The sequence below is a fragment of the Pygocentrus nattereri genome, chromosome 29 (genome assembly GCF_015220715.1).
Source record: "Pygocentrus nattereri isolate fPygNat1 chromosome 29, fPygNat1.pri, whole genome shotgun sequence".
Classification (NCBI taxonomy): Eukaryota; Metazoa; Chordata; class Actinopteri; order Characiformes; family Serrasalmidae; genus Pygocentrus; species Pygocentrus nattereri.
This window is the reverse complement of record NC_051239.1, coordinates 20,375,125-20,389,899: the sequence shown is the minus strand read 5'-3', so window position 1 is coordinate 20,389,899 and position 14,775 is coordinate 20,375,125. Positions and strand designations below refer to the sequence as shown.

General features: G+C 41.2%; 1 protein-coding gene across 5 annotated transcripts in view; it reads left to right on the top strand.

Moving 5' to 3' along the window:
* Nucleotides 1-7,375, top strand: part of lmx1bb (LIM homeobox transcription factor 1, beta b) — a 70,867-nt gene extending 63,492 nt beyond the window's left edge. For 4 of the 5 annotated variants that reach the window (XM_017709488.2, XM_037536070.1, XM_017709486.2 and 1 more), the window contains exons 5-9: nucleotides 114-289; nucleotides 803-880; nucleotides 1,369-1,435; nucleotides 4,749-4,907; nucleotides 6,045-6,202. In XM_017709488.2, the coding sequence (XP_017564977.1) occupies nucleotides 114-289; nucleotides 803-880; nucleotides 1,369-1,435; nucleotides 4,749-4,907; nucleotides 6,045-6,202 (638 nt within the window). Of the gene's footprint in view, nucleotides 1-113; nucleotides 290-802; nucleotides 881-1,368; nucleotides 1,436-4,748; nucleotides 4,908-6,044 lie in introns of all 5 variants that reach the window. The other variant, XM_017709485.2, reaches the window with a different exon arrangement.
* The last annotated feature ends 7,400 nt before the right edge of the window (nucleotides 7,376-14,775 follow it).

Below are 14,775 nucleotides of genomic sequence, written 5' to 3'. Positions count from 1 at the left end.
TGAATCGCCTGAAATTGAAAAGAACAAAAACATCTATTCATCAATAGGCTGTCTGAAAAGTTGCAGAGTTCAGAAAATGCACTGACTCGTGTGAATGACGGATCTCTCCCCAGAGAAGAGTGAGGACGAGGAGCTAGATATCAAGCCGGAGAAATGCTCCGGAGGCCCAGGCAAAGGGGACGATGGGAAGGACCCGAGGAGACCCAAGCGTCCCCGCACCATCCTCACCACGCAGCAGAGACGTGCCTTCAAAGCTTCGTTTGAGGTGTCCTCCAAACCCTGCCGGAAGGTGAGCGGCTGCTGTTTAGCTTGAGGAGCTGGAAATATAGGCCCCTCTCATCTCTTATAATATTAATATGCCTTCAACGGAAACCTTGCTTTGTTCAAACCTTATTCCTGGAATTGTGCTCTAATACTCAAATGCAGTTATGTAATTATGTAGTAGTTATGGACGTCGCTCTGGATAAGAGCGTATGCTAAATGCTGTAAATGTAAATGTAAGTTATATTTAAATCCGACTCAGTTTCCATTGACAGATTCAAATCTGTATGTTGACGTCAAGAAACTACAATTTTTTTCTTTCTACAAAGCAGTTTTTCATCATATTCAGCATTTTCTTCTTACAAACACAAATCTTTTGAATGTTTACAATTTCTTTTTCCAACAAAACGTCACAGCTGTTTTCAATGATCTAAAGGTAACAAACAATTAGCATGAATTACATCAAACATTACAGCTTCTAATGGGTTAAAGCTGCTGAGTGCTGAACGGAAAATTCAATATTTGTTGTCTTCATATTCAGGTAAGAGAGACCCTGGCTGCTGAGACGGGCCTAAGCGTACGTGTGGTTCAAGTATGGTTCCAGAACCAGAGAGCTAAGGTACGCCCTCACCCTGTACACTGTGCCTATCCATCACTCAGTATTACCCACATGAACCCAGTGATGTACAGTCAAGGAGGAGATAACACAGCAATCTGTGAGTAATCCTCCTACCATGGCGCTAACAGCAAAAGCACTCCTTACACGCTGCCAAAAGGGAGAGAGTGCTAGCAGGGATAGAGACAGCAAATCTCAGCCACTATCTGCCTCAGGCTTAACCTCTCGCCGCATTCCACGGAAAACTCCCCACGAGGGAAAGACCGATGCACTCACATCCATCCCACTCTTACGTTAGTGTCTGAAACCCACCTCCAAGCTCTGATGCTATCTTCAAAAGCCCCAGGATAATAAAATGCTTTCAGATAGATGGCCATGTAGTTCAAGCAGAGGTGAACAACAAGGAGCATCAGGTTTTTTTCTAATTAGAATTGAGCTGGTTCACAATGTCCTGAAGTATTCTGATCATGACTTTATCTGTGTTTTTTCAGATGAAGAAGTTGGCGCGAAGACAGCAGCAGCAACAGGAGCAACAGAACTCCCAAAGGCTGGGCCAAGGTAAGACGTCCTAATAGGAACATCAGAGTTACCTTGCATGTTCCAGAAGTGATGATGTACTGATTTCTCAAGATTTCTTACAATTCACATTCTCTTTATTGGCATATCATCTTGTCATGTTTACAGTTCTTTTTTACTGGTATGTTTAGAGGAGAATCAACATTTCTGCATGATTTAGACACTCAAATGTAAACAAAGTCATTCCTAAGTGATTTGATGTGAAATTTTAAAGAAGCTTATACAGTTATCTTGACAATAGTGCTGCGATTGGAACCAGGGGTCAGAATGCGTACAGTGCAAACATAGTTATTTTATTTACTACCCAAATTGACCCCCGAACATTCATCGTGTCCTTCCAACAGCTTGCTTGTACCTCTCTGTCATGAATTTCTTTAAATGGATATGATTAAAGCCCAAACCATGTCTCATAAGCATCATTAGACAATGTCACAGGTTTTAGCAGCATATTTGATGCAATACCTTCTTTGACGGTCATCAAAACACCCTGAATAACTTTGTTTACATCTTAACTATTTAATCATGCAGACATTTTGAGAAATCTGCAAAACCCCTCTTTAAAAATAAAAATGCCAAAAAGTGACATGCCACAGAAGAACCACTTTCGGTTCTCTTAAGAGCCTTTTGAACCATTTTTATAAATGAGATGTGCAAGTATGTAGAATCATTACTGAACTCACACAGAGCAGATGCTGACCTCTGTCGACTGTATATCAAAAAAAAAAAAAGCTTGAAGCATGAAGGAGTGTGTGGAGGTGGAGGAATTAATTTACAGCACAAGCTCATTGAAGTTGCCTCTACTTCGATACATCCACCCACTTTCTCCCCTCCCTGCTGGCAGCAACCTTACATCCCCTGTTTGACAGGCCAGCATCTCATGTTGCCATGCAGCCAAGTGTAGAGAAGGGCCCATTCTCTATCTCTGACCTGCACACTGACCTCTCCAGTGGTTGGAGATCTGTTACACATCTTGCTGTCCTCATATTTTCATAGCGACCCATCTCAGGTCATAAGTCATCTGTAATTCATTCTTTTTGTTTTAAGCAGTGCAGCAAACTGGAAATGTGATGGAATAATATACTGCACTTTTTATTTTCTGGTTTAAAGGTGCTTGTATATCAAGTAACTATCATTTAAAAGTTAATGTGTTGAAAAGGCACACACAAATAAGCCCTTGTCGGTTGATTTAGGTTTAGACCCTATGGAAACTGGAGAGGATGGGCGGTGAAGAGTGTTTTTCCAAGCACTTTGGTAGTAGACACATGATTGCGCTAGAGCTCAAGCCTTAATTCCTCTGAAAATATTTATTGTTATACTGTAAAAAAAAAATACCTTCTCTTATTTTTGCTCTTTGCTCACTCTTGCTTCTTGTAAACTATTGTTAATATATTCCTGGTATTATTGGATCCAATACTTCCTGTGGCTTTAACTTCTCAAAGTCTGACAGTTAAAGAGAGCCTGGCTTTAGTGCTAATACTAATCCTGTGACAGTCAGACATGACAATAGCTTTGCGTGCAGCTAATTTGCTCTATAGAGCAAATCTAACCATTTCTATCATGTTGGTAAACCTGTTTTACTCTAAAGCAAAACATGATTAACAGTAACAGCACAAAGTAAATTTAGATTTAAGATCCCCGAAGAGATAAGATAAGAAACACGCATTTCTGTTGTATTACACGAGAGTAGTTCTTTCTCTCTTTACTTTGGGGAAATCCCAAAGCTTATATTGACATTTTACTGCTGAGCACAACCTCTTGTACCTTCCCCGCTGGAAAGTCATAATCCTGAGATCATTGAATCATCTTCAGCTATAAACCAAGAGTAATAATACTTTTATTTTATAGACCAATGTTAGACTATCCTCATGGTGCATCCAGTTATGAGGCTTTTTCACGAACTCGGCTGTAAAAGAGAGAGAGAGAGAGAGAGAGAGAGAAGAGAGAGAGAGAGAGAGAGAGAGAGAGAGAGAGAAGAGAGAGAGAAGAGAGAGAGAGAGAGAGAGAGAGAGATGGGGGGAAAAAAGCCCTGGATTGCTGTTGAGCACCGGAATTGTAGAGTCATCACATCAGCACAAGTTCGTAGTTTCACTTTTCAAAGTCTGACAGATAGAATGTGGGTCAGCAGTTCTATGGCCTCCTGGAATCTGCTGTAGCCTCTCTGTCACTCTGATTGGATAATACATGTCGTTTAGGAAGATAGCGATCTCTTATTGGTCATGAACCCATGTCTTCGTCCAGTAGAAATGTTTTCTCAGAGACTAGGAGGAAGATGAACTGGTAATGGTGCTCACCAGAGACAGTCAGGCGTGGGTGAGCTGACCCGGTGGTCTTAGACACAGAACGTCTGCTGAAATCGGACTCCCCTTCAGGGAATACTGAGGCAGCTGAGTGTAGAGGCACTGATGTCATCGATCATGGAATCAAGTTGGAATGTGTCACCAGAGGAGACCCACAGATATTACTTGGTCAAACGCATTATCATAAACGGTATCCGTCTTGGTTATAGATGTCAGCTTTCTAGAGGCTTGTTTAGGTGCAGGTTATTATTCTAGGATTAAAAGCTGGGAACTGTATTGTCCCATTCTCTAAAACACAGTACTCACTGTATTTGCACCATTGTGTGCCACAATGCCACGATGTTTTTGCCTATTAAAAAACTGATAATGTGAATAAACCCACATGTTTACATGTATACTGCAAGGCTTGTGCGGTGAACTTCCAACATCAAATGCTCTTATATCTGATGCAGATGTAATGGAAACTTGTGGAACCATTTAGAAATGAATCTCATACGTTCTTGCAAGAGCTCACCACTCTAAAGTCGAGGGCTGAGATGGTGGGCTCGACTGTGAAAGCCACAAGAGTCATTCCTAGCCCTCAGCTCTGAGAATGACTCATGGAGAATTGTTCTGTGGGGTTGGTCTTGTCCTGCTCCAATACAAGCATGTTTCTTGTTTGTTTGGCATTTCTTGATTCAAGTTCATCTTGATTTTGAGGGCAGATACTGTCATTGCCCATAATGTTTTCTAGAAATTAACTTTCCACATCCCCAAAAAAGATCATACACAATAAATGAACGAGATGTTTTACATTATCTACAGTTACCTAACTGGACACGTATCCCTAGAAAGAAGACCTACAAAGGAATGTTTAAAAAGAAAGAATTGCTTGCTTTTGATGATTACTCTCAGTCTTTCATCTGCCCTCCATCAAATGCAAATCAAAGTGTGACCGTATTTCTCATTCTGAGCACCTTCTAACATTGTTTTCTTTTTCTTTCCTTATCTCTGTCCAGAGGTGATGTCCAATAGGATGGAGAGCATGATGAACTCCTACACACCACTGGCCCCTGCCCAGCAGCAGATGGTTGCCATGGAGAACGGCTACACGGCCGACCCCTTCCAGCAGGGCCTCACCCCTCCTCAGATGCCCGGCGACCACATGAACCCATATGGTGAGCAGCAACCCCAGGGGCCACTCCCACCCTCCTTCACAACCCAACACTTGGGCATGTGTTTGGACCACAGTGGCAACTCTCGCAAAACACAACTACACCACCATGCCGCCACCCACTCTCCTTTCCAAATACACACATGAAGATGACACGAATGCAATCGTAGGCCCACCAGTTTATTTTGAAGTTTTCAGAGTAAATGAATTCAATATGTTGTACATTACCCACCCGGCTCTCTTCTTCTCCAATTCCCACACCACCAATCATCCGCTCTATTCGCTCCGCCTGTGTATGAGGTTTGATGGCATATTCTGTTATGCTTTGTGACAGTGTTCATTGGCTAGTATATGAAAAGTCAGAAGATGATCTGTGATGGAACATATAAACACAACAATGGTTAACCATGATGGGTGACAGTCTAATCACCCTGGGAAAGTGTGTATGGGTCCGGTCGCAAAGCATCAATAAGCTGTGCTGATCTTTTGTAGAATTGCAGCATTCTGAAGCTATGCTGACATTTTGTGTCCATTACAGACAGGAATTCCTCGGTTAATAATATCAGATCAACGAACAGTTCCTGCAGTGCTCTTTTGCCCCGCGTTCTCAATAGCACTGATATATTAACACCACGTTTAAGTATTGCTTGTGCAGATTGTTTGGTCACAGATAGGCAATGAAGGGTTCCCTAGTGGCTTGTCATCCATTCCCTTTAATGGCAAGGCCCCAATCCCCAGTTTCATCACACTCCAGCTCAGGGTTTATGGTGAAACAACAGGAAACAGGCAGCATTGCCAGCTCATTAAAAAACCATAGCCCATCAACCTGTCACTGTATTGTGTAATGGTGTCATTAAAGACGGGACCGAGTATTAAACCTAACTGTACCCACAAGGAACATGGCTGAGCAGGGGATTGGCACAGAAGTAAACATTTGCTATTAGCTCAGGCATTTGGAAGACTCACTTTTGCTTTAAAATGTCAGAATACATGTTACTGATGTTTGTTTAGTGGCATAATTAGAGAGAGTAAGGCATTGGAAAAGAAGGTGTGGTTGCATTAATGCACTCTTTAGTCACTGATATTTCTGCATCGGTGGTAGAGATGAAAGTCATCACTTTATACTTCTTTTTTTCCGCAGGAAATGACTCTGTATTCCATGATATTGACAGCGACACCTCTTTGACCAGCCTCAGCGACTGCTTCATGGCTTCTTCTGAAGCAGGTTCCCTGCAGGCACGCGTGGGAAACCCCATCGACCGACTCTACTCCATGCAAAGCTCTTATTTTGCCTCATGAAAACCAACATGGATGGGGACAAGCAGGAGTGTGTTAAGTCACTGCTCCCTTCAGTAAATGCCTCAGAACCATGAACTCCCAGCAAAGCTTAAGAAAACAATGGACAAAAGGCCAAAACCGGGCCCAGAATATATAAAAACACAGAACTCGAAGACAAGCAGTCCTCGTTACTAAGTAGTGAAAAATGCAGCTCAGGAAAGCCGGTTTTCTGAAGCTGACAGACTTTTTCTAGCTATCTGTAGATTGTTTGTACATGACTTTCACCGAAGTAGCACTCGACTCTTCGACATCCACTTGTGGAAAAGAAAAAGAGTATTGATGTACAGTTGAAAGCCACTGAAGCCACAAACCTCAGTCCACAGCGTCCTGCCAAGGAAGGCTGAAGATCAAGACACAAATCTCACAATGCATGAGCCCATATTCTTTGTGAACATGACATTGAAAAGAAAAATCTTTAGATAATAGATGAAAAAAAATCTTGTGTTGTCGAGATGTTTAAATGTGATGTTTGGACTCTCATAATTTCTCTTTTCATTATGTTCAGCATTGCGTTTTTCTCACTTTAATAGGTTTAGATTTGAAAGTGGATTTAGACACAGTAGATGGAGGAGGAATGTATAGTGTAAGTGTATTTGCTCTGTGTGTGTGTGTGTGTGGGGGGGGGGGGGTGCGTGTGTGAGCGTGTGTATGAAATAGGTGTGTGGATGTAAGAGTGTGTGTGTAGTCAACTCTCTCCGCATGTGTATATGCTTCAGTGCGTTCTAGTTTGAAAGATGGAAAGAGATGGACAGCGTGAGCTCTATCCTTGTGTAAATATATATGTTTCCCGAACAAATCAGTTGTGCATGTTCAAATGGAGATCATTCTATTTATTTAACTAAAACATGCTCTTGAAGGTACTTAATAACTGAAAAGCTTTATTTAAAAAGGAGAAAACCATGTCAAGCAGTTAAAAGCATTATCATAGTTCACTTGTATGTCATTTAATTATGAAATATATCCCCTTTTCCAGCTATGATGTACATCAGCAAATGTGTGCTATTTATTTGTTACAAACCCGGAACGGTGTCAAAAAAAAGCATTTCCAAATGTGAAGACTGCTAAATTACCAAAGTTTGTTGGTACGATGAATAAACTCCATTTCTCCTGATTTGAATTTCCTTTATGATTAAATACTCTGTCCATGTCTCTTATTATGCTAAACACCTACATAAGCTTTTCAAATGGCATAAACCTGTGTAGACATTTGTAAGGGCGTATTCCAGCAAGGGTGAGTTTATGTAGGTTTATATCAGTTGTCATGAAAGGCTTGTGAAGGTGTCACGTAGCCTGACCAATGCTGGCCTTCAGTAACGTGTTACCAAAATAGGCTATTGTGCTACAGAACACTTTAGATATACTGCTAGCACAGGTGAAAAGCGAAACTCCAGGTATGGCAGAAGTCACTCACCATTCTGAATGTGACCAGATTGACAGCATGCTTGTCCATCCCTTAAGTTCACTTTCTGCTTCTGCACAAAGGATCTGGAATGGCAAGTTGTCCAAGCCAACAACAGGGAGCAAAAGCACCTTTGACAGTTTTGACAGTTTTAGTTATATACACCACCACCAACACCACAATCAGTACAGCAGTCATTAGGCCTGTCACAACCGTGACATTTAGCTGCGGATTAATTAACACATAAATCATTACAGTTAACAGTCTGTCTCGTTTTGTTCATTATGTGTTACTGTTACAGTACAAGCCTTTCATACCTAATGAGTCTTCATTTAGGCAACGTTTTCGGTTTACTACTAAAGCATTTCTGGAATTCAGCATCACCACCAAAGCAGAAAAAAAGGGCAAATTGCTTTCTAGCTGTCAATAGCAGCTCAGAAGTTACAGCTTTTAATTTCACGAGTCATGACAAGTCTTAATGCATTTTCTGCTTTGTTTTAATTTCCATGTTTTTGCTTCAACCCTGCTCATGAAAAAACACCCTATCTGTTGTGAAGTAAACATATGATTCTCAACGCTAACAACTGTGAAAAATCATTTTGGTCAGCTTAAATAGTTGCAATAAGCTTGAATAGATGTAATCACTTGCCACATTCCAGCATCAAAGCTAAGTCAAAGCAAAACAGAGTCCCGCTCTCCACTAGAATAACCACATCCACGCTCTGTTAGCCTTTTTTCTGTGCAAAGGCAAAGACAGCTTTATTCCTTAGCTAGCTAGCTTTCTTTGCCCTTGTCTGACCAACAAGCCTGACAACCAAAACACAAAGATGTAGGTTCATAACTCCCTATAAAACCACAGCCTTAAAAAAAGGGTATCCACAAGATGTCAACTTGGCTTCAGCTAAGGGATGCTAACGTTAGCTGGGTTAGGCAGCTAATGTTAGAACCCACGGGCACCAAACTTTGTTTGTCTTCTTTTGTTTAAGAACTGTAACTTACATTATCAACAGCAGTCTTTCCTATTCTCCTTCTCGTTGCAAGGAAAACAGTAGAATACAAATGAGTAGATTTTTTGGATTCACATCTATTCAAACTACATTCAAAAAGGGACACTGCAGCATGTTGGGAGAGCCTCAGCCAGCGCAGTAACTTACATTACATCAGATAAGCATTCATAAGCTGACCCACTATCTCTTAAAATTTAAATGGGTTGCTATATTCAAATGCATTCAACTATATATGTATATATACATATATAAACTGTTCCATGTGTGTCTATTAGGTTTATTAAAACAATGTACTTTCTTTGACCACTAATGTCCCTTTGAAAGTTCTACAGTGCATCACCCCAAGTACCCGTCAGGCTCTTCCTCTGAGACATACTACACACTAAGCGTTAAGGCAGTGGAGAGAACCGTTACATGTTTTTTTTTTTCCAAAAGCAGATTGAAAGTAAGCTGAGATTGTAAAAGAACAGCCTCAGATTTTTCTATGTTTTATGTCAGTGAAAGGTAAAGCAGATACAAGCCAGTACTGTTCGTTTAGTGAAGAAATTTGGATGATTTGAAGTTGTTCAACAACGTTTGCCAGTTAGGTAGGTATTAATTTGCTAGTTTATGGTATGTATATCCTACCTTCAATTCAATCTTAGAAATTGCTCATTATGTCACCTTTGATGGTACTAATATTAACATTAATCTTGCCAACATTAGCTGCCTACGAGCGCACATAGCTAGATAGTTGAGTAACGTGTTAACTAATGTTGCTAAAAGGAAAATAAATATAATTCTTTATTGTGAAAATAAATTAATTCTTTATTCTATTCATCTGATGTTGAATCTCATTAAATATTTACTCCGGCTAAAGTAACTGTTAGTTAAGGATTAAAGTTAACCAGCTAAACGTAGGAGAGATTGTATCATTTCAGCCCTCTTTCCTGTGAAACCTGCTGCTCTTATAACAGTATGCAGATGATTTACCCATACTTAACATTATTGACAAATGTTTTTAAACATTCAAAGCTGAACTATATCCCTTTTTACAATCTGAGATGATAGAGATGAAGACCATAGAGTTCAGGGCAGAGGAGAGACATAGAAAAACAACAAGGAGGAAAGGAGCACACAGGAAGCGAGTATGGATGAGAGACATAACTCTTCAGGGAAGATGATGGAGAAGGAGGGAGTTATTCGGTAACTACAGGGACTTTAACGCAAACTGGCTCAGCTATTCTTAGATTATAGAAATGTGTAATAAAACTGGGCCATTTAAGGGGTTAAACCATCTTCGAGATGTTCAGTGTGTGCTTTTACCAACATTCTGGTGAAGAAACTGTCAGGAATGTTGATAAATATTAAGCTGAGCGTTGCTATGTTACAGGTATTTGTAGGTATTTACATTTTTACATAATTGAACACAATTTAAGAAAACAGTACTCTGCTTCTGTTGGATCATTTGTTGCAGTGGCATATTTTAAACAGGCCCTACTGCTGGGCAGCCTTTGCTAATTGCTGCGCAGCTCTGAGAACGCCTGGACATGTTTGATATCAGAAGTTAAGCAGGATTGGGTCTGGTTAGTTAATGGGAGACGACTCGGGAATACCAGGTGCTGTAAGCTTTTCAGCCTCACTTTTATTTAGAATTTTTAGCTAAATTTAATTTGTAACTTCATTGTAATAGTGAGAGGATTTGAATTAATAAGTGTTCCCTCACTTTTGAGAAGTTGGGCAGTGTATATTGCAGAGTGGGAAAACTGCAAGCTCTTGACTTTTCTTACTAATACTCCATAAATTAATGTGGTTATCTGCAGCTCAGATTTCTCCGTGGGCAAAGTCCTGGAGGCCAGCTTTAGAGCTTCAGCAGCATTGCTCCGGTTCTTCCAGCATGGCTGTGAGCTGCGTTTGATCAGACTGCAGTACATCTCTGTTCTTATCTGCTACTCATCTGCCATCGCAGGTGTTCATAGGTGTGGTCGCCCATCTGTATATGTCAGAGCAGGCCTTATCAGCAGATCCTTCAGAAGGACACCTCCACCAGGCCAGGAGGAGGAGCACGCCAACTTTTCAGAGACAAAATGGGAGGCACTTGCTCTGGCTTGCTGACCTCCAGGTGACCTGCTTCTCTCTTCTGTTGCATTGCTGTAGTTCTCTCCTGGAGTGACACCTGCCGCTCCTTGATCAAAAATAGCTCCAGATGTGAAAAGTGTTTTCACCACATGTGCTTTGGAACTCAGCTAGCAGTCCTGGTGCGCTGTTGCTGGTTTTCATTGTTTCTTTTCCCATGATACACAGTCAACAGGAAATAAAACACAGTTTTGCTTGAGGGCAAAGAATGCTTATCTCAACAGGAAAGTTGTGTGGTAGTGTATTTCTATGTGTGTGTGTGTGTGTGTGTGTGTGTGTGTGTGTTTGACTGTGAAAGACATTTAGTGAGTGAATGCACTTCCTAATATGCAAAATAATGGCAGGTTATGTATCCTACGTAAGAATAAGGAGGACGTCGTTGCCAAGATATGACAGCTCACTGCTTGCTGTTAACGTTAGCAGAGCTGGTCCTGACCTCCCTGGGGCTCTAAGCAAAATTCTGCAAAGGGGCCCTCCTACCTGACCTGTGAGCTATGTAAACCGTTTTCAAATGCCACACAGTCAAACATGATATACCAGTGCTCCCACTACAATCCTCACTCCTTTAAAGCCGTTTTCTCTATCTGCTGGTGTAAGAATAAGTAGATCTATACAGAACAGAATGGGGTGCAAGAAGAACCTCTTAAAGGTGAAAGGTGGATATTAATATTGACAAAAATACTGACAACTTAAGCATAGCACCTAAAATATTATAGCTAATACTATTATTAACTTTATCTGTTGTTTCTTTCTCCTCCAGAATTACTTTTAAACATTTTCAAATATAAAATATTGTACCATGGCTTGGATGAATACTTAATGATTGTGATTTACTGAGAGCAAATCAATCCATTGCTTTCCATTTTGCATTAGTCCAGAGTTGTAATCAAACCTTAGCAGAGAGACTACATAATCATTAGCCACGTTTACATGCAGCCTAATAATCCGTTAGTAATCTGACTAATAGCTTGATCGGAATAGAATACGCCCATGTAAACACCTCAATCGGAATAGTCTAGTCCGATTGAGGCCATTCAGAACACAATTTCTATCCGATTGTACGAGGTGGGTAAACCTCAAAATAATCCGTTAGATTGAAGAATAATAGCCATGTAGACGCCTGAATCCGATGACGTTCCCTATCAGAACGTGTAAGTATGTTCTGCACATGTGCGTCGCGTTATGGCGAAAGGTTTATACCCTTCAACACGGCGGAGCAGAAACTGGTCTGCAGAGAAGATGAAGTTTATGCTCTGATCTTTAAAAGACGGAGGTGGGACGGTAGTCCAGCTTATGTGTCTCAGAGCACGACGTCTTCCTCTCGCCACTTCCTTTGTAAGTACATGTGAAGGATGTTTTTCTGAGTCTGACATCAGTTTAAAGCAGTTAAAAACTCAAGCACTGCTCACTGCTGCTCATCTCACTGGACCTCACGTGATGTTCGCTGTCATGGTAACGTTCACTCTCTGCGCTGCTCCACACATGCGCGTCATTTTGCATCGGATTACTTGTAGTGAGCATGTAAACGAAGATTTTCATCAGATTGTTGAATAGAGTGAGAATAAACACCTCCTGTATTGTATTAAATCAGATTGGCCAAAAACTCTGCGGATTACTTTCTATGTAATCTCCTCAGAAATACCATCTAAAAAATATGAAAGACTTGACTTGTTCAGCCTGTTGAGAACTGTGGAAGCCATGCTTCCTACCTGAGTCTGATGCTTGTGAGATGTGTAGCTATGCAATGCACACTTACACATTTGATCAACGACAATATGCCTTACAGGGTCAGACACCACATAAGCAAATCTATTAGGTATTACAACTCAGCATATGTGAGGCAAGTGTGTGATGATTTAGCCATGCATTACAATTTGCAAGATACTAGTGGTGAAATATCCTGTGGGGTGAATCATACGAATCATATACATGTCAATCATAATCATATCAACTTAACGAATCATAGTTTGTCACTACAGCAAATGTTTCTGTGATGTGGTTTGTGGCCATATAGAAACCTCTTAGCCTCTGAAGTCTTACCTCATTATATTAAGCTTTCAAGCACCAGAGTAAGAATAGCTCTTCAAACTCTACTGATGTGTGTAAACATGAGAAACCATGAAGCCACTAGGTGCTAAGTACCTACATGTTCTGAAGGAGCCTGAGGGTGGAGCTTTTCCACAATTCTTTATCACAGTATGACTCTCATGTGGCTCAAGCGGCTTTGCCACATTAGGTAATGTCTGGCTTTTTTTTTTGGTGCTGTAAACTTACCGATAATGTCTCTGTAAAACTATAAGCAAGGGAAGCTGAAATTATTGCAGGCTGATATTCCGAGCTCCTTACAAGTTAAAAACATATCTGAGAGATGCTCCCAGGACATTATAATTAGCTTTGGTAAGCCAAGGTAATTCCAACAGAATCAGACAATGTGTTTTCTGTCAGAGGCAGCCCAGCAGTTCCTCTTTACCCAGGACAGAGTTCAGGTCAACTTCACACTAGCCTACATTCGAGGTGCTGCTTGTGGTCACCCTCTCCAGACAGAAACCTTCATTGTTGCAGGTAATGTTGCAAAGTGCGCAGCATGTTGTCATCCATAACACGGCCTCTATAGCAACAGGCTCAAGTGTCAGAAATTAGAGCGTATCTAATTTTGCTCAAACAGAGGGAGCATAAATGAATAAAGGGCTCTGTCACCAATGATCGAGTGACCTTGGTGGCCTAAATCTCCTCTCTTAGGAATGCCTGAGATACGTCGAGAAGGGTGGTCTGAGCAGGCAAACATTTTCTGGTTAGAGACACCAACACACACACACACACACACACACACACACTCACCTTTTGACATTTCACACGTTCTCTCCTCAGGTCCTCTGCAGCACTGGCACCTCATAGGAAATTAGCCCTGTGACAATATTTTCGTTAGATTAACTTCATCCTCATTTTCAACAAGCAAGACAGACACAGGCCTGTCCATTTAGCTGCCCCCCTTCTTCATTCTGAATGTTCCCTTCAAATTCCTGACCAGTAGAAAACTCTGTGTCTCCTGGGTTGTTTATTGTACTTATTAAATGAGTGGGTAGGTAAATTCTCAGCAGTGGCCTCTTAGGTGCACAGCTTGATAGCTGATGATCAGTGAAGCCGTTCACTGGTGATTTTTGCCTAAAATATGTGACAGATTCTGCACTATGGTCCAGTGGTATGACAGCATATTTATGGTGCGATGTTTTGTGTAGTGACAAAGCCCATTAATAATCTGGGAAATAACGAACCCTCACAATATTAATATGTTTGCTTCCATCATCCCTTGTCATGTGGCTTTCAGGCGTTTTGTTTTCATATCTACTGTGTTGCATCCTTTAATTATGTGGCCCCTTGGCTCATATTTCATCACTGTTATTTTTCCAGTCCTTCAATTAGCTGGAGCGGAGTAAAACCACGTTTTCTTCTACCCAATTAATTACAGGCTGGGTGAGAGACAGTCAGGGCCTCTCTTGAGTGTGGCTCAGTCAGGCTTCCACAGCCAGGCCTAATCCTCCGAGTTCATGGTGAGTCCAAACGAGAAGCAGGGGAGAGCAGCACTGTTTTTGTCAGGGCGTCTTTTATTGCCTGCGGTTCACTGTTAGCGGGAGCTTATAACCAGCATCTGACACTTTCAAGTGAGCCATTCTTTTCCGTTCGGTCTCAGTCTCTGTCTCTCTCCCTCTTTCTCTCGTCCTTCTCTGTCCCAGACAGAGCTGTGAGGGACATGCATATTAGCAGACAGCCAGTGGGAGATTAAGAAAGACAACAGAGAGCAGGCATCCTAAACCAGCTAGATGACTTCTCTGTCCACATGCAGCCCTCAGTTACCTTTCACCTTGCCTTTACTTTTGTTCCTAGAGTTCAAATTTTAAATGTAGACTGTACTTTAAATAAATTGCACTTACACAGAACTTACACAAAACTTACACAGGCAATAGGAAACGCTGTAGCTCTGTTCATTAGGATCAGCATCAATAGAAAATGAGCAT